Source organism: Rhynchophorus ferrugineus, unplaced genomic scaffold, assembly GCF_030347505.1.
Source record: "Rhynchophorus ferrugineus isolate W39M unplaced genomic scaffold, kcgeb_rfMv2 rfM7, whole genome shotgun sequence".
NCBI lineage: Eukaryota > Metazoa > Arthropoda > Insecta > Coleoptera > Curculionidae > Rhynchophorus > Rhynchophorus ferrugineus.
This window is the reverse complement of record NW_027472586.1, coordinates 27,696,198-27,717,900: the sequence shown is the minus strand read 5'-3', so window position 1 is coordinate 27,717,900 and position 21,703 is coordinate 27,696,198. Positions and strand designations below refer to the sequence as shown.

Sequence of the window (21,703 nt, the reverse complement as noted above, 5' to 3'; positions counted from 1 at the left end):
AGTCCCGAAGGAGCTCTAATATCAAGTGGTTAATATATTTCTAACAGGTTGTTCTCGTGTCGTTCGCTAGCTGAATCAAATAAGTTTTGTCCCTTTTTCCCTTTTGATTATATAATTTACTCAAAATTGCCTTTTACTTATCTTTTATTGGATTATTCTACGTTTTGGGTTTATGCATCACTTGTTCGAGCTGATGAAATAATATTATTGTTTCATCTTATTGAAATTTAAAATTCGTGCTAATATTAGCTGGTGAATATGAAGTTGCATCTTCTACATTAATTACTTTTGTTATCTGATTTGAAGGAATTGTCGATTTTAATTTAACCTATTGCTTAATGCTTTAAACTTGCATATTTTATGTTAAATAAAAAGGAATATTCAAGTGCCCAAGAAACCAAAAAAACTTAAAAGAAATGCTTCTCTCTTATACTTCTCCCAGAAAAAACTATTAGTTCTCTCTATATAAACTCTAAACTATTAGCCTGCATTTAGTACTAAATATATGTACTACCATTTTACTTTCGCTCAAGATGAATAAATTAGTTTCATTTAGCATAGTTTCTGTTCCTTTTCTAATATAATTTTCTAAATTCATCACTTATCTACTATCACTCTCTAATTTAATTTTTCAGTCACCATTTTCATCAACAATCCATAGCGAAAACTAGAAGAGTTCAAAGGAAATGCTAATGTTAGTACCACAGTGCCTGGAATATATTTTCTCAAATCTCGGCATTATTGATGTGGGACAACAACCGTTCTGACTTCGGGTAGTACCCGACCTGCTTTTTACCAACTACGATTTTGTGTTTCATCCAAAACCTCGACATCTCCACAGATATCTATGGCACTCATTAATCTTTTAATCGACAGATATGTTTGTATCGACAGTTTGGTCTTATTACTTCAGTCCTAGATATCACTTTCTTATATTATATTACTCATCACAAGTACTTGAAATCCTGCATTTGCCCGAACTCTTACTTAAAATTAAACCTACTGTTAAGAGTTAACGATAGCAAATAATCCATCAGCAATCAATATTTTTTGTATAAAAGTTATTTCTTCTTGTCAGATTATATGGCTTTGCAATGCGAATTATATAGTGAAGAATCGAATCTTCAACATCTGCAAATATAGCACTATGGTCTTTTTGTAACATTCTTAGCAGAATTACAAAATTGAATCTATTACTATTATTCGAATCAGGCTATTTGTTTGTTTCATTCTATGTTTCTATGATGATTCTATGTCAAATTTAACGACGATATAGCTATTAAAGTTTCCTAATAAAATTTATCTTAAAATACTTCTTCTATATTCATTTTAAGTAGTTTGAATTTATAGGAATGTTTAAAAAAGACAAGCAGAACGTATGAAGTACGATAATCATCCTGGTTATCCTGCACATAATCAGGCGATAATAACAGACTCGATTACCATCATCCGAAATTATAATTTTATATGATAATGTTGACCACAAACGTGTGTCCCCTAAAGAGTGTCTGCATCTGCGCCATTGTCCTCATTGTCATAGAAGATAAAATATAGTCTTGTCACTCCATCAGCCAATCAAGCGAGTACTAAGGTAAAAAAGTACCAAAACATATCAAAAATCAAAGTGTTAAGAACTCTCTTTGATTATGGAGATGCTGTTCATTATGAAATCGGACCAAAGTTAGATCCGTCCGGCTTCTGGCAATTTTCTGAGCTCAAAAACTCAATTCAAGTAGAATGTTTTTATCAAACAAGGATAGTGGAGGCAAGGCCAAATCGAGGAAGATTTTAAACATTAGCCCAGAAATCGTTCACATCTTTCAAGAAAAAAGCGTGCCCGTAAGTGTAGTTATCCAATCCAAATTGCTTTGAAGGTGACGAAGTAAATTACGAAAAATAAATAAGAGGTTTGAAATTTCATTTTTTGATATTGAAATGAATTCGATTATATCCTTGTCCTACCTATTTACGTCCAGATATCTGATATAATAATGTACTTTTAATTTGTTACTTCTTTTCCAATAAACTGGCCAAGTTTATATGTGTCATTATTCGCGATAATGAACACGCAAAGTAATTTAATACTAATTGCTTTTTAATAATCACGATATCCCTGATAAGTTCAAAGGGTTCGGAATGAAGTAAAACCAGCATATTTTTGTGTTGTTTAACGAAATTTGAATAAACAGAGCTTAATTAATGAATATATTACCGTATTAATGATTATATTGCGTGAAATAAAAAGACAATTTCTAGTAGATTACGTATATACATATCAACAACATAAAATAAATTAATAAAACTATCAATAGACCATACATTTCAATATTTATTGTTAATGATGAATATATGACATATGCTTGCTTAACCATTAAGTATTGGCCATATTAGCTTTTCCGTGGATTGAATCCAAAATCGTTTATACTTTTATGTAACTATGGCTTCGAAATGAAGATTTAAATATTATATGTTCTCTACATATCACATTATTAATCAATAATCACTGATCTGCTGAGATGGATTTTACGATGAACAATAATGAATTAAAAGTGTGGGACGGTTGTTACTATTTGAATTTTTTTGGTCATTGACTAAGTCAAAAGTTAAAAAGCTTTGAAAATAAAGATTCTAAAAATAATTTTTTGATCCAACAATGATATGCAAAAACAATCGTGGTTTCATACATGGTTTCAAAGTACCTATTGATGCCAAAAAAGAAGGAAAACTTCATCATGCACTATTCCAATTTTATTAAACAAATAATTCGATACTGTCAACAACTACTACGATTGAAGCAGGTTATCAAAAAATAACGGTCAAAATCCGATCACAATAACGCCAGAAGACATAAACCTTTAGGTACTTGGAACCAACCACTATAATCTTCATTATTATACTTAGTAACTTCTATTATAATAAAGTTGTTTTTATAATGAAATGAATATATGAAATTTAATATATTCTATACATTCTACAATTATTATTCATATTATTATTATTATTTATTATTATTATTATCCTATATATTCTATACATTATTATTATTCTATACAATTATATAATTATTTAAAATTTATATATATATATATATATATATATATATATATATATATATATATATATATATATATATATATATATATAATGATAAAATTTTACAATTTACTTTACGATATGTACCCAATTCATGCTAACATAGGTTTATTTGTAATATATATAGTTTTATGATTTTCTGATAGGTTGCTGGTAAATAACAATAAATTATATATTAATATGGCAGCATTTTGGAACGATATTTTTCAAGATTGTTAATGTAATAGGATTAAAATTGTGAATGATAAATAGTAAAATACTTTTAACTGTTTTTATGGTAATAATATTATATTTCGATTACTCTCTGGATTTTTTGTTGAACGGAAATATTCAATAATAAAAAAGCATTTGCTTTATTTAAAGAAACTCTAGTTGTTAATGTGCGATCATTTTTAATTATGTCATGAATTATTTTTTTATGATTAGGTATATTAGGTTTAATTTTTATTTAGTATTTATGGTTATTGTACATTTTTAGTTTTTATATTATTCGAAAATAGCAATTGACATATTAAAATACGATAAAACATTTGTGGGGTATTAGTCCATTTCATAGAAAAATTCCAATCCATTTTCCAGATCCACAGAACATTCAAATATAAAAGTTCTTCTACTTTGTTTCCTTTTCTTTTTTAAAGTTAGTACTTGAAGGAATATGTACATCTCCGTCCCATTTATACTACCGTTGGAAAATATAAGGGCATATAAAATTTACTGCTCCAAGCAATTATCTCCGTCCTTTCCTCTCTTATAATGTATACAGGAAAGGATTCGTACATCTTCGTCTGAGATCACGAATTAAACAAAACTGTCGATCCGTGCATTTGACTATAAGTAAATAGTAATTACTATTTTCAGTCGCTAGTTTTTTGCCTATTGTTCGACTGTTTTACGACTATCTACTGATTCGACTGTTTTCAGGCGATAGTTCCCAACGCTAATTTATTTATTAGTGAAAGCAATATGGGCCGAAAGAAGAGGAAAAATACTGAAATGTCCCTTTGTTGTATTTCGCGTGGTCCAATAGGGCCCAAAAGCGCATAATAATAATAAAGTTGTTTTAATGCTGGTGTATAGTCCTGATATGCGATCTTACCTGGACTGTTCCAACTAATATACTGCTAGTTTCTGGCGACATAGATCCTCCACCTTGTGTGAATATTTTGTTGGCATAGAATAGAACGGCGTTTACCCCGCTCAGTTGCTGCAATATCATCAAGCCGAAGCAAACAATCAGACCTTTCACGGTCACCTTGCAATGAATGAAGTCACTAAATTTGGTTTTGTTCCGTTTTGCCTCTTCCAGATCGTCTATTATTTTCACCAGTTCATCTTCGACATCGTAATCTTCACCTGAAATATTTACAATATTTATTTATTTATATTAAAATATTATTTTTATTGTAATAAATATCCCACGTAAGTAAAGGGGTTTAATTTATTTCTTGAGAGCAACGTACTATAATATTATTTTAAACTAATTTGAACTTTATCAGATTAGTCTTTCATAATGCTGTGGTATTTTCCATTAGCTAGCTAATTTTATACAATAGCTTATATTGTTTATTGCCTTTTTCCTATGAAAACAATAAAGTAACAATAAAGGCTCCAACACTTATACGGTAGATTATTAAATGTTTCTGTTGTACTTTTTTTTAAATCAAAATCTGGCAAAGTTGTACCGCAAGATACCGGTAGGTAATTTTGAATAGAAATTCTAATTAGTGTACTAGTTAGTGTACATTATTAAACGAAGTTATCAATTCTAAGCAGTGTAATTTAACATTTTGTGTCATTTTTGTTTATTCCCGTGTTGTTGGAACTATTACAGAGTTATGACAAGTTTAGATAAAAACCATTAAGAATGGTACGATCAAATAAAATTATATTTTAAAGTGTCTGCATAGAGAATAAATTAATGTGTCCGCTTTATCGAAAGGCACGTACAGTTGTTTAGATTTTCGAAGTCAGCTTCTGCAGCTAACAAAAAATGTTCTTTCTTATCGACTGATAGTAATTGATATGGTTCTGGATACATAATACATCATTATACTAGAGGTAATTCCCAAGGACAGTAACATTTTTCTATAAATATTAGTGTTATTATCTTCTGATTTATTTCAGGTTTTTTTACTAAATGCATTCCTTAAAAAATCTTGCAATACTTGGAATTTGTGCATCAAGAGTTAAAATGAATGTTACAAAGAATAATAACAATCATAAAATAGCTTAAATTAAAGATAAGCTATCGGCAAGGGTGAGATTGGGGAGTGGGATAAATAAGCAAAGACTGAAGCAATTTTATTTAAAAATGTAGGTAAAGAAAATATTTTTTAAGCAGCCTTATGTCTTTATTGTTTTTCCAATATATATTTTTAATTTCTGAAAAATCAATAGTTAATTTAATGCTTGTTAATAAATTCTTAAAACATGCATTTCTAAATTTTAGCAGGGAAATTATATAATTGTGTTTGTTTTTGCTTTAATATTAATGCTAAAGTCAAATATCAATTTCAAAATTATTTTATACATACATTCTCTGCTTTAATGTACCAATATGGACTTCACTTATTATTCTATATTTATTTTTATAACACAAAAGTAAAGAAAGATCATGTATACTTTTATTTGATGTTCTGAAGTTTTTACAGTTTCGAAAATAATCTTACTTATGATTCTTTGTTACAATGTTTGGTGGTGTAGTAATTTAAACTTATCAATACTTTATTTAACATTGAAACTTAAGGGAAATTGGATTTAATTAAATACGATTTAATTTAGTTTGATTATTAATTCATGAGATATATATCTGAAATGTTTTAATATACAGTTATTTATTATTTCAATTAATGTTCATCAAATATATTTCTGATTTTGTATTGAAAATACAGGGAAAATAAGTTTTAGTAACATATAACATTACATTTTTAAATTATTCCCTTTACTCTGTCATGAGAACAACATGATTAACTTAATAAATTGAACTTGAATTTCGACCACAGGGCAATCACTAGTATGTAATATCTATTTGTTTGTAATAAATGTTTTTGTTCTATAAGCTAAGCATAATTGGTTTCAGTGCATTGTGAGCACTGTAATCTAGTGTGAAACGAAATAGCTTGTTTGAGAATCAATCGTTCTAGTACGTCATTTTCATCTTCAAGTAGCAATTTAAACATTAATGTATCAATTATTAATAAATAATAAATGCCTCTTATTTATTTTATTGAAAAATGATCCAGGAAATGATTACAATTTTAGTATCAAGTGATTGTTGTAATGTTTCTACTAAAATTTACAAAACACTGATAAGGTGTGCTCGGCATACCGAAAAGGCATCGGGATTAATTATATTTCTTCTAAAGTCTCTTTTTACCAATTAGAGGTTTATCTGGACTGGGTCTACATGGTTTAATGTGTGCTCCGAACCACGGTCCTCTGCATTAAGCCTACCGATTGGCGAGTGACCAACTTAGGAATTATCCCACAAGACATCCGGTCTTACCCAGCCCGGTTACTGTAGTGACTGGGATCATTTTCCTTGTCGGATTTTGCACTCTTGCCTAGGACAATCACAAATATTAAACAACCACAAACATAAATTTACGAAGTAAATAAACTATTGAGACTTCTATGTTGAAACTGGTTCTGCACTAACGTATAATTTATTTATAACAATTCTAGACTCGTTCCTATTGAATTTACACTCTTACACAAGCTCCCATGTTTCGTATTTCCCAGAAAACCTTTCGATTTATTTATTGGACGTAGATAGTTTCAATTGTCAATGTAAATTATCATTGTATTCCACGCATATTTGCTATAATGCCTTCCGTAAGTTTCCAGTGTGCAAATATATATTTGAGCCTGAGAGACTTCGACTTGAGACATGAAACTAGGATGACAACAAAGCGAAATAAATAAACTTGCTGTAGATATGACGAGATCAGCAAGGTATTAAATATTGGCAATTGCTAAAATCGAATAAAATTGTTATTATTAATGTTTACCGATATCAATTGAGCAGACTAAATGATGTATTGTTGTGTAGGCAATTTGGTACATTGGTGAGGACCATATGGTTTACTTACTGGGTATTGTCCCGCTCTGATTTATACAGAGTCGTTTAAGGATCGGAACAAGAGAGGGCTGTTCAGTGCTTTAAGAAAGATGTATTTCTGGGCCGTTCCAGGTAGGTTTTTGGTCAGTGTTTTCTGACTTCTTTTTTCTGACAGTTCTTTCTTCTTATAATTCTGAATATATCAGTTGTTATTGTTCCTGACTGTTTGATATTTTTCCCAATTTATCGCGTACAGTTGCAAAAAAAGTAAGACCGATTGACACACACAAAGTAATTTTCTAATATGACAGGGCTCGGCCACACGTTGCAAGAATTGCGAAGAATACCCTGCCCATATAATGCAATCGCTGTTCAACTTAAATTATTATTTTATTTCGACACTGTATCATCATGTTTCCACAAATATAGGAAAAAATCAGTATTTCCAGACACCTCACAGGTCAATTTGAAAGTCCCCGGCCTAACACATAGATGGTGCTACTAGAATTAAATCCATATGTTTTTAACCTTCAAAAGATGCGTGTATAAATTTGACAGCTATCGGATAATTAGTTTGTGAATTATAGCATTTTGAGTGAAGCAACTTTTGTTATTGTGAAAAAAATGGATTAAAAGGAATTTCGCCTGTTAATAAAATATTGCTTTCTGAAGGAAAAAAATACAGTTGAAGCAATAACTTGACTAGATGCCGAATTTCCGGACACTGCCCCAGGAAAATCAACCATCAAGTATTGGTATGCTAAATTTAAAGGTGGTGAAATGAGCACAGAAGACGGTGGACGCAGTGGATGCCCAAAAGAGGTTGTTACCGACGAAAACATTTAAAAATTCAACAAAATGATTTTGAATGACCGTAAACTGAAATTAAATGAAATAGCAGACCCTAAAGATATCAACTGAACATGTACATCATATCATTCACGAATATTTGGGTATGAAATAGCTCTGTGTAAAGTGAGTGCCGCGCTAGCTCACTTTTGGCCAAAAACAACGACGAGTTGATGATTCGAAGCAGTGTTTAAAGATGATCAAGCGTAATAACCCCAAGTTTTTGCGTTGGTATGTGTCTTCATCAGTTCACTCCGAAGTCCAATCCACGGTCATCCGAGTGGACTGCACCGATGAACCCGCTCCAAAGCGTGGGAAAACGCAACCGTCGGCTGGCAAGCTTATGGCGTCTGTATTTTCAGATGCGCATCGAAAAATTTTCATTGACTACCTTTAAAAAGAAAGGACCATGAACAGCGACTATTTCATGGCGTTATTGGACTGTCTGGAGGATGAAATCGCCGCATTTGAAGAAATAGAATATGCTGCTTCACCAAGACAATGCACCGTGTCACAAGTCAGTGAAAACGATGCCAAAAATCCACGAATTGGGCTTCGAATTGCTTCCTCATCTACCGTATTCTCCAGATCTGGCTCTCAGATCTCAAAAGAATGCTCGCTGGGAAGAAATTTTCATCTAATGAAGAGGTGATCCCCGAGATTGAGGCCTATTTTGAAGCAAAAGACAAATCGTACTACAAAAATAGTATTGGAAAGTTGGAGGGTCACTATAATCGGTGTATCACCCTTGAAGGGAAAAACTAATTTTGCCAAAAAAATGTGTTTTACTATGGTATGGCGGGGACTTTTCAATTGGCCTGTTAATAATAAGAAAAACATAATATATGGTAAATTGGCCGATAGAAAATACAAGACTGATCATTATCCATATCTTCTAATCGAAAGCAAAATCTATTATTCAACGCGTGTTATTTGATAATCTTTTTCAATTTTCTAGAAGACTTATCCGGGGTTCGGTTTTCTTATAGTCCGACTAATCGACGGACGCTAACCGAATTAGATCCGTAAGAGCATAGCGCCGAAATAATACGATATTTCACCGGTTTTAAACCAATTATACTGGACCAGCCGTGCGAATACGCCGAGATTTACTTAATATTTACCCGGGCATCGTCGAGAAAAGATAATTCCGTTTCAGTTTCAGTCGACGTTTCACGTAGTGACTGGCACAAATGCAAAAAGCCGAATAAGTTCTCTCCGTTTAAGCGCCGGGGATTATCCCCTCAGAGTGGCAGTAGTTCCAATCGGACAATTCCTTCATTAGAAGGTATAATATCCTTATTTATTTATTTTTATAGCAGCGCAGGAATATTATATGCCGTTTATTTTCCTGCTAGTCTATGAATAGTATTTAATTACAAACTGACATGATGAAAAAGTAAGTCTAGAATTCAACTAATTGTTCTATATACAGATCGAACTGATTTAAATACGATCATATTTTAGAGGGATATATTTTCTTAAATTAATTACATCCAACATTAGATATGCTTAGTACAGTCTTAGTTTACAAATTAAATTAAAATTTAATAATTAATTAAAATTTAATTAATTTAAATTTAATAAAAAATTAAATAATTTATTATTACTGTTATTTTGTACTTGCAGTAATACATAAACAAGACTAGCGCGAGATTAATACATCAGTATGCAGTTCCCAAATTAATATAAAATTAATTACGTAAGCTAAAGTTAAGAATACACTTATACACTATATAAGCTCGTGTGGTTTGGTTCGCTTCAATCTTCTGATTTCTTGCGTGTTATCCATTAGCTGTACCGCTTCCACGTTGCTGTAATTTAGCAACCTTATTTCATGTTTTATGGCGAAATCTTGGACCACTTCGGGTATTCATTTGATTTCGAGGTCATCGTAGAGCTCTTCGTTGGTTACGTAGCAATAAGCATTGGTAATTAATCGTAGAACTTTGTTTTGGGTCCGTTGGATTACTAGTTGGTTTGATGTCTTAGTGCAACCCCATATTTCTAACCAATACAGTTTCTTGACTTTATGTCTAATCTGCTCTGCTTTTTGTCTAAAATGATGTTTCCAATTTAACCTACCATCGAGATATATTCCGAGGTATTTGGCTGATTCTGTTTGAGGAATCGGACATCCGTCAAGTGATATTATTAGGTTTTTGTCATTTCGCCGCAACGCAACAGGTATATATGCTGAATAACACTGTTCGATGATCCGCATTACATCGCTAGTGAAGTGATGTCAATCAGTGTCAACGTAATTTTTTCTTAGAATTTATTACTCAATTCCCTATCGCCAAAATGCACTTGCTAATTAGTTAAATGTGTTATATTGATCAATTTTCAATTTTAAAAAGGGAGATATTCAATTATTGAGAAAAATCACTGCAATATATAATAATAGTTAAGAACATTCCATCCTTTTGTAACCGACATCGTATCCAAACAAAGACGTTAGTTTGGCAGCGATCCAAACTGCGGTTCATTTTCTCAGTTCAGCATATCCAAAGTGTGTCTCAACCAAACTATGCATCATTCCGATAAAGTGGTATCACTAGGTTTTGTGAGTTCGTTGACTGCTGCAAAAATTCCTGTTCAATGCGACAACGATATTTCTCAATTGTCACAAAATATGGCCAAGCGTTAACATTGTCTGTGATACAAGGATAACTCTGTGTCTATTACTCGCTATGTCTGGTCTTTTTTGCAACAGTCAGCCGTTCAGTCAGTAGAGTGATAATTAAATTTGATTTTAATTTAATTTTAACAACTCGTGATACACTACAGATTGCTGATACCACCATATGAACAGCAATACTTAATTTCCATGCTGAATGGCCATGAATTCAATGAAATCCTTAGGTATCCATTATCCACTTTTCATCGCTGGTTACAGTATGCCAAAGAAAACTATTCTTCTTTTGCCTGGCATTTTCCCTTTTGATTGTTCCCATCACATGTAAAAGCCTGAAGACAGTGATTCTATCAAATGTCAATCTTTCTTAAAGTTCTTTGAGAATTTGGGCTGGATTTTCATCCAACAAATCTAGCAATTCATTAAATTTTTTTTAGCACTCGTTTTTTGTTATTAAATTCACAATCAGAAGGCTTTACAACAATCACAAGTTTCTTAAATCGTTTTATGGAATTCGACAGCAACTTTCGTCAAATGAAACAAGTAACGTGTGTAAACACTGAATAATTCAATAATACTATATGAAAAACTGTTACTTTATAGAGAGAAATGTCAAAAACCATTCAATTTAGCAGTTGCTTAGATACATATTTCGTATTTTCACCAATAGATATCGCTGATGAGCATATAAAATATGCTGATAAAATATCAAGCATCTAATAATTGATAAACTAAAATAGAAGAAATACTTTAGATTTAAATAAAGATTTAAATAAAGCATACTTTAGAAGAAATTTGGGCTAATACCACCGTGATCACAAAATCGCAATAATAAGCAGTCATTTTTTGACGATATAATTGTCGATGACAATTTTGTTTATTAGGGCCATTTCATTTTCCTCTCTGAAAATATTTATCATCTCAAAATCAGCCAGTTGTCCTTATATTTTTGGTTACAAAGAAATAAATGCCTTGGATGCTTCCTTTTAACCACTGCAGTAATATGCTTGACAAACTACACTCAATTGTACTGTCAACTCAACTCAACTGCATTGTAAAAAAATGCATAGTATGCCCGTACAATACAGTGATGGTGACCAACACAGTAATCTGTCAATTAACAATTATTTAGTTAATAATTCTAAGAATTCCATGCATTCCTAGAAGACCCCAAAGAAAGCTCTTCGTTAAATTAACCAACCTGTTAAATGCTTGCATTCGGTTAAGCTGTGTGTGTCAGATCCATGGAAGGTTGCTGAAGTCATAATGATATTAAAACCTAGTTAAAATCTAAGGGAAGTTAAATCATACCGCCCTATATCTTTATTGTCAGTTAAAATCTTTGAGAAATTCATTGCGAAACACTTCAAACATATACTCGACCAACGAAAGCTGATACCATCTTACCAGTTTGGACAGCTTCAGGAATGCCTACGCAACAATTGACCAAGTACATCGGATTACAGATGTAATGGAAAAATTTTTAGAGAATAAAGATAAGTGCTCTGCTGTCTTCCCCAAACTTGCACAGGTTTTTGACAGAGTATGGAAAGCCTCCTATGAACTCTAAACATTTGTACCTGCTGTTAAAATCTTATTTGATTAATCGATACTTCCGTGTTAAACATGAAGGGACATACTCTGATCCTAATTGACAAGGGCTGACGTGCCTCAAGGAATCCTCTCTTAAGTCAGTATTCTCCCGACAATATTATATAGTACAATTGCTATCGTTGCTGATAATATGGCAATATTAGTAATATCAGAGACTGTAAAGAGCTCAACCCGCAAACAACCATCTACTCTTGATAATGTATGGATGATATATGGACTAAAAATGGCAAGTTAAATTAAATTAAGCAAAATCTACACACATTGAATTCACAAAGAAGAGCATCATGCCAAAATGTGACTTTATTAATGGCATACCAATGTTGTTGCCATATGCCAACACAGCAAAATTCCATGGCACAATTCTGGATGCAAAGCTCAGATGGAAGGAGCATATAAAAAAGAAACGCGATTAACTCAACATGAAATTCAAGAAAATGTGCTGGTTGCTTGGCCGAAACCTCGAGCTATCTTACTAATTTACAACAACAATTTATTGTATATCAGCAGATACTGCGACGAGATCAGAGCTATGGAATTCAGCTGTTGGGCTGCGCAAATGATTCCAATGTCTAAATGATTCAAAAGTTCCTAAATAAGGTGTTGAAGTGCATTGTGAATGCGCCTTGCTATGTACGCGTTTATTATCTCCATTACGACCTAGAAATTGATATGTTTACGGATACTATCAGGAGCTTTGAAGATGCCCATCAAAGAAGACTCCAGAACCACGTCAAAACGGAAGCGTCCAGTCTTCTGAATATGCATAATATCATTAGACGTGTCAAACGCTAATAATAATAAACGCCAAAAAAAATCTGATCTTGCAAATGTTCGAACACTGATTGAGCGGAAAATAGCTTATTTGTAGTTGTTTATTAGTAGGTGCAGTTAGATTAAAGTTAATTGTTAGATAAAACAACTTGGTTAAAACTTTTTAGGTTATTCGAACGGTTAATATTAACTATTAGTTAACAAGTTAAGATGGCTTTTATTCTTATAGTTTCCTAAAGCTAAATCTTGCTATTTTTAAAAATATGAGTAACAAATACTTGCATTTATTGGTAACACACTGTGTTTTGCCGAGGAAGAATATTGTTGAAATCAGAAAATCAAGTGTTAAAATAATGAACACTAACTATTACTCTGTAAACGCCAATGATTGTAGAAGAATGATGGTCCCAAAAATCGACAGTTGTTTAACGAAATAGTCAATAAAATATATTTTTAAAACGGTAAATTTAAGTTTTCTAATATTCTAGTAATACTTTCTAGTTTCCTAAGTAAGCTAATGACGCAATTGAATAAAGCCACGTTTTCTAACACTAAACCAAAAATACCAAAGCGTCAAAATTTCACGCCATTATTTGAAGCTGTTGTAGCAAACCAAATAAGAATTTCTGACACGAATTTCTAAAAAGTACAACTGTACAACGATGATTTATATAAACCGCTACAGACTTTAGTTGAACTTATATGGAGGGGGGTGAATAGATAGACATTATTATTGTACTTTGAGAGGAAAGCCGCTATTTTTAAATAATTGGAGCATGTTTAGGGGTTTTAAATGAGGATGTTGTGTAATTTTTAGTAAGTAAAGTATGCATAGATAAAATGAACTATCAACGTTCAGGATGACAGGAACAGGGGTGAACAGTTAATAGACACAAATACAAACAGTTATTGACAGTTAAGGGAACGATTCATATAAGTTAATTTTTTGATAATAATCGATCTCTCGCAAGAATCCCATCAACCGATGAGTATTGTCGCCGACTAGAGTATTACTATTATTCCAGTATTCCAGTCCGTAACCCATTCTTATTGAGAAAAGGCGATGTCGTTCGAAAGGTGGAAGACCGAAACTGGAGATTGGTCACATAATTCACCGCTCGATGCAGAGGTTGAGGACATCAAGTTTTTTTTACTTTTATTAATCTCTTGGAATGTCAACAATATGCCCGTGGGCAATAAGTATTATTGTTTGATTTCTGTTATATAATATAACCATCCTAACATGTGGAAGATCACTTCAATAAGTGATCTGCAGTACAATTTATAATCTAAATCTTATTCTAGATACTATTCTAACTTCTTTTAAAGTCTATCTTAACTTATTCTAATAACTATTCCAACTTATTCTAGAAATTATTAAATTTCACCCTGTGTGTTCAAGATTCTTCCAGTAATTAGGTTAAAACCGGGAGCTTTTTTATCATTGATTTATTTAAGTATTGTTTGTTTTGCTTCCTTAACAGTTAGTTTCTTATTTAGCAGATCCATTTGAAACGGAGTGTTAAGAAAGTCAATTATGATATTTTCTGTTACGGGTATTCCAGATGGGTACGGATTAAATACGGTTTTTAAGTGTTTAGAGAAAACTTCCGCTTTATCTTTATCGTTCCTAGCCTAGGTATTGTTGTCAATTTTATTGGGTGGATTATGTTGTTGAGGTTTTTTAATTTCTTTTGTTACTTTCCACAGAGAATATTCTGTTGCATCAGTTGGCGTTAAGTTTTCTAAATAGTTTTGAATTCCTTGACTTTGTTTCATATTTATTAGCTCTTTCAGTTCAATTTCAATTTATTGTTTACTTGTAGATGAAATATAAGTATAATTAAACTTTGGTATGTCGCTCTATTAGGTGTTGCGTACATGCGGCCTCTTGTATAGTTAAACAATAGTATAGGGCAGATAAAAAAAATAGTAAAGGGTAGAAAGAACAGGAGGAAGACTGAAAAAGACACTTTTTATTTCAAAAAGTTTGTTTAGTGCATCCCCGAGTTCCAGCATCTTTGTACTGTAGCTCTAGTAAAGGTTCGATTCGTAGTTTGAAAAGACTCCTAAGATAAAATAGCATAATGTGTTATATAAACCGTAGCTATTATACTAGCAATATTTGTATGAGTAGTCGTAGTTTTTCTTGTGGGACTTTCTGAGCAATCCACCGATATTATTAGTGTATTAAAGCCAACAAAACAAAACCTAACCATATAAGTTTTACATTGAATTGGCCAACATACCCACCATTAAATGTTAATAATAATCTAATCTCCCAGGCGATGCTAAGAAGCACATTCTTGGTAAACAAAAATTACTTGGACTTATACTAAACTAAATGTATTATCTTATAGGAGGATATCCTTGGATATTAAGAACTGTACAATTCAAATCCTCCTTTTAGGCTAAATTGGGTTCATACGGTATTCAGCCACCAAATTCAACGGTTCCAAAACAAAGTACTGCGTGACATTTAATTCCATGGCTGGATAACGTCACGTATCTAGGTCTTCACTTCGACCGGCGGTTCGGTTGGCATTCCCAAATCCAGAAAGCAATCCAAAAAGGTTCGGGGATAGCAAACCTGCTATCTTCTCTGATCTGCCCTTCTAGCAGACTTCCCATCTCCATCAAAGGCTTATTTTACAAGATGTTAATTCGGTCCGTACTCCTCTACGTATCTAATGTCTACTTCAAGTTTGTTACACCCAACCAGGTCAAACGGCTTCAAGTTTTCCAAAATAAGCTCCTCAGGAGAATATTAAACGCTCCATGGTTTGTCAGAAATAATCAAATTAATAGGGAAACTGACACTCCAGAAATCAAGCACTTCATATCTCAATCATTCCACAAACAACAACTCAGCTCAAGTTCTTCTGAAAACGCGCTTGTTCGCGAGCTGATCGACATGCTGGGAGCTTAGCACCGCGTCACCGCTAAGCTCTCCCATTTTTCCAGGCTGAAACGACCTCATCCATAGCTACAGTCATAACTTTTGCCCCCATACAACAGTATCCAGTTGTGTGTTAACACAGGTTCGCGAATCAATAGAATCGCCGGGCCCTCGTGCCCAATAACGGCTGCCCGATCAGCGGGTGCCATATCCCCAAATTTAATGCAGTAGCAGTAGTGATCTATAGGGGTCAACTGTGAGGCGGTTTCGGTTTAGTGTATTGGTAAGCCCAGAGGCAGTCCCACATAACCCGGTCCAACTTGTCACTCCAGGGCAAGTCTCCGCGACCAGGTATGCGTCATGCATTCCACCACCTGGTTTTTAGGCCAGAACAAAAAAAAACTGCGTGCCATTGTTGATGCTCCGTACCACGTTTTAATGAAGTAATACAGCACGATATCCCTCTATAAGTCATAACAGTGTAATTCAAAGTATTGATGTTAATATTGATAATAACAATAATAATAAATGATATTATATATAATATATATAAATTTTCATATAAATCACATAATCATTAACATAACAAGAATAAGTCTAACAAAGGAAACCCTAATGCAATATGAGCGTAACATTTTTCCTTTTCGAGATATATCTTTCCCCCTTTATTCCACATAATAGTGGCCATTTAAGGCGCCCTATTGTCTTCTGCTTACGTTTTCGTCGTTTTTTTCCGCTCTAACGAATTAAGTATAAAGCGCCATCAATAAGAATAAACTATAAGAAAAAACGTCCAGACTATCTCAGTCGAGAATACTCACGGTACATAATAATGAAAAACTTTCAGACTACTTCAACGCGTAAATAATAGAAAACGGTTCTATTTGTGCTGGCTCAACCTTAACACGCCAAGCTATGGCACAAAAAATGTATAAATTCAAGATTCAAAATTACAAATCCTTATATGTGTGTATACGATGTATCCATATTTTGAAAAGGATTTTTTCCTTATCGAAAGTTATGAACTAACAATTTTAACAATATATATAAAAGTTTTTGACTCAAGAAGGGCGTAATTTAAACATATAATTAACCCAAACATTTATTTTGTTAATTTCTGTACTAAAAGGTGTCTCAAATGGATGTATTTTTAGCTTTCTGCATGAATGCAGCGAATGTTTATAGTATTTCCACAATATCCCAGGTATTAGCCACTTATGCAGTGGATCAAGTTCATTATTATCGGTAAAAAATTCTGAAATTATTAAACAACCAAATCGTATGCAGGCAAGTGCTTTTAAAGTTCATGATTACATGGTATTTTACAACAGCTATCAAAGCTGAGTTCTGCAAAGCTCAATTGATAAAAAAATTAAGGCATTAGGATACGTAATAGACTGCCAGGACATTTTCTGAGTGCCTTTGAATTAATGAGTGCCTTTGAACAACATATAGATCATATCACAATATTTACTAGGTGTTAGGGAGTTTTCTTTAATTGGCAGCGGCCATCGATGGTCGCGTTTGTAAATTTATATTTAGGGCAGAGAGTACCCTTTCTGGAACAATTTTTACCACTCTCGCCGTACGACGAATCTTAGTTATTTTACGGAATAGTCTTCCCACGGTTAATGAATTTTTCTTTATTAATTACATATCACATTAGACATACTTCGCACAATCTCAATATTCAAATTGATTTAATACTACTATTCTGTTGTACTTGTACACACAATATGTTTAATGTATACACAAGCAAGGCGAGCCGGCTTGGTGACGCAGCGGTAAAGGCGACAGGACGGTCCACCTACTGTTACGATAATAGCGGGTTCAAATACTGCTGGGGCATAGTCATAAATTTATATTTGTGATTACTCTAGGCAAGAGTGCAAAATCCGACTAGGAAAATAATCCCAGTCACGCCAGTAACCAGGCTGGATAGGCTTAATGCCGTGGACCGTAGTTCGAAGCCCAGGAGGACTGTAGGTCCACTCCAGATAAACACCCTAGTTGGTAAAAGGAGACTTTAAAATATATAATAAAAATAAGCAAGGCGAGAACGGGATTATCGCGATGTATTTCCCAAATTAAAATAAAACTAATCCACTTAAGCTAAAGTTAAGAATATACTTATTCACTAAACAAGTTCGTGGGGTCTGTTCGGACCAGAAGCTCTATTGCTTCCACGTTGCTGTGATTTAGCAATCTTATTTCAGGTTTTAAGGTGAAATCTTTGATCACTTCATGTATCTATTTGGTTTCGAGGTCATTATGCAGTTCTTCGTTAGTTACGTAGCGATAAGCATTGATAATTAATCGTTGGGAACTTTGTTTTGGGTGCGTTGGATTACCAGTTGTTTTTGATGATTTAGTGTTACCCCATATTTGCAACTTATAGAGCCAAATTGGCTTTATTATTGACTGATAAACCTATATCTTTGATTTTTGGTCAACTCCAGAGTATCTTCTAACTAAATAGTATAGTTGCTTGACTTTGGGTCTAATCTGCTCTGCTTTTTGTCTAACATGATGATGCTGATTGAGGGATCGGGCATTCGTCTAGTGGTATAATTAGGTTTTTGTCATTTCGCCGCAACGCAAAATTAACATGGACAGATTTGGAGTAATTAAGCTGTATTTTCCGGTCTCTAGTCAATTACTTATTGATCTTGTTGATTGCTACTTGTACTTTTTATACAGTCTTATATAGAAATATATCCTTTGCTATGCTCCAGGTATTGTTTCTTTTGTTTTTGGGATAGCAGCAGTATAGAACAGTATACAGTATACAGTATAGAGTGGTCCCAAGACACGACCTTGTGGAACCCTAACCGTAATAGGTTTAAGTGTTGAAAATGCCCTTCAACCAGACTCTAAATTTTCTTTCGAAAAGATGTGATTGTGGTCGGCAGTAATTCCGCGGTAGCCATTTTCTCATTTTGTAGATTAATCCAAAATGCTGTACCCAGTCAAAAACTTGTGAGACGCCCAGGAATATTGCAGCGCGGTGTTTCTTTTCTTCGAATGCGTTTTCAACGACCTCTGTTACCCTGTGCACTTGATCGATTGTCGAGTGGTGATTTGGAAATCCAAAATGGAAATCTGGTATCTTTGTAAGTAGATTAATACACTTTAACAGCAGTTTTTCAAATAATTTCGCGATTTGATGTCCATGAGCTACTAGTTCACATTTAATAACTACTTCTGTACCACTTGTCACTATCTAGTTGATATGTGTTTATTAAATGGATTATCCATCGTCTCTTTATTTTGTTTCATTTGAATGAGACATTACTTTATACTTCTATAATCTATTTCATATGTACAAATATCGCTAACGTTAATATTTGACAGAACTTTGAACTATACTTGGTTATTGGCTACTCCTTTTATCTGTGTTCTGAATAGGTTAAAATTACCAATATTGCTTACATTAACCTTACAGTGAATCTGGAACTTCTTCCTATTTTTATTTTTCACTTCTGCCCATTCGGATCGTTCGCCTTGTTCTAGTTTGTCTTCATCAGTGAAATACTCTTCTATATAATTTTCTCGATCTCTTGGCGTCTCCCAGATATTTTGTAATGGACCTTGCATATGTAATCTACACATAGCTGCAATATCATTACTTAGTTCCAACAGTTTTTGGTTCAACTGCTGATTAGTTGCTTTTAACACATTGTTTTCATTCATAAATGAAATTGGATCCATTTCGTTTCATATTTCTAATGTATTTTTCCAAAAACTTTGCAAGTTTTCGCTGTCCAATTATAAGGGCGAAACTTGGAAAGTTCTTTGTTTCCCGGCACGTATTCAGTTTACTTTAGGTTGACCGTATCGCCGTAATACGTTATTCTTTGAGACCGTTAATTAAAAGTTGACCGTAATAAAATAGAGATGTATTTTTTGTAATATTTCTAGAGAGTTGTCTTCGACAAGGGAGAAACACATTTTGACTCTGTGGTGGTTGGGACCGAACTACGGTTAATGGATGAGAACATGTGTAAATCCGTTGATGGGGTAAGGTTCTTGGAAAATAGGGGGAGAGCGGACTAAAGTTTAACCTAGAAAAAATCATCACCCTAATTCGTAGCAAGTACAGTGAGTGCTTTATTATTTACATGAAAATCTAGATGAAATTGTCAGCTAGTGTAATCAAGGCAAAAGTTAGTGTCAGTCTGTGAATCGCTGGTGCTAACAATACAACAAATAAAAGGGATCCAAAGGTAGTTTACTATGGAAACTACCGAAGAACCTGTTTTATTAACATTTTCGTTCCTTCGAGTCATGAAGAAAGAAGCAAGTGGGCAAGCAAGCAATCCTGTTACTATCCCTATCCTATTAAAGCAGATGTATAAGAATTATACGGTTTCATTATGGTTTATATTCCTTTCATCATGACATCACCGGATGAGAAAGAGCAGTGGCTTAAGTCAGAAAGGCGTATCGCAGATGACAATTTTGAAAAAGTATTTAAAACTCCTAACTCCTGAACACTCGTTAAATGGTACTGAAGGATATTATTGTCTAAGATGTGAGCTTAAAGAAATTCTTAATTTTAATGAGATATTATATGAAATGTCTGAGGTATTTTTATCATTTTCATTAGCAAATGTGAGAATGGACAGAGGAAACAAGTGCAAAATAAATTAGAACGATATACGCTTGATAAAGAGAAAGATGAAACATGCCATTTTGAAAAAAATCTATTATAACATGGGGAATATTAAGGTCACTTTTAGAATGTTTTGTAACCACAATAGTGACGATTATAAGTTAAAATTACATCTAACTTCTTCCAAAATTTAACGGTGAATCTAAATAATGGGTTGAACTTCGAGAATATTTTTGTTATTTTGAATTAATTATAAAGATCTTTGATGGCGCTCAAGCAGAATTAAAATTATATGTACCTGAGACTGAACCAGAGAGAACCAGACTGAACTAAAACAATAATGTCCACAATTTCGAATTTGGAATTTCCTGTCATCATAATAATAACGAATACAGGTTAAAAATACCTCTTGTCTATTTGTCATATTTTGATGGCGACTTAATTCGAAGCACTTTTAACAGTCTCATACATGTTAACAATTGTCTTTCACCAAAGCAAAGATTTAATTATTTAAGATCATATTGAAATAAAATTCTATTTCCAAGGTGATTCGCTCATTGCACTTTTCCGATGATAATCATAACGCGACATGTACAAATTTATGTGAACTACATGTTAGGAAAATAAATATGGGTCTAGGCCATCCGATACATATCGAGTTCAATTAGTACGGATAAGGGTAGTAGATTAGTTGAAAATGTTTTTGGCGCCGTTTATAAACAGAACAATAAATGTCAAGATGTTATTGTTCATATTCCATTAAAAGAGTGTGAAAAAATATTGTGCCAAATAAAAAAAATATTTCTCAAAGTTAATTAATATGGGGGGGGGTGTATTCTTTCAAATGGAGTTGTATAGCGGCCACGCTACTATGCATAGCTGCATAGAGAGCATCGTAAGAGAGAGCACCATAAACCATTTACGATAATTCATTTACGTTCAAGAGGCCGAGTTGAGAAGGCCTAGAAAAACGCATTGCCTTGATCCACTTCAGTGTAAATAGTTAGTTAATAAATTAGTAACAGGTCAATTCAAAAGTCACCTGCCTGACACATAGATGACGCTACTAGATCCATATGTTGTTTAGTTAGCCATAACCCTCAAATGATAAGTGTATAAATTTGATTGCTGTCGGATAATTAGTTCGTGAATTATAGCGTTTTG

General features: G+C 33.1%; 1 protein-coding gene across 1 annotated transcript in view; it reads right to left on the bottom strand.

The window, feature by feature from the left end:
- The window catches only part of LOC143199611 (facilitated trehalose transporter Tret1), an 84,964-nt gene that overhangs the window by 16,013 nt on the left and 47,248 nt on the right, over positions 1–21,703 (bottom strand). The window contains exon 5 of the mRNA XM_076409537.1: positions 4,190–4,446. Coding sequence (XP_076265652.1) covers positions 4,190–4,446 — 257 coding nt within the window. The remainder of the gene's footprint in view (positions 1–4,189; positions 4,447–21,703) is intronic.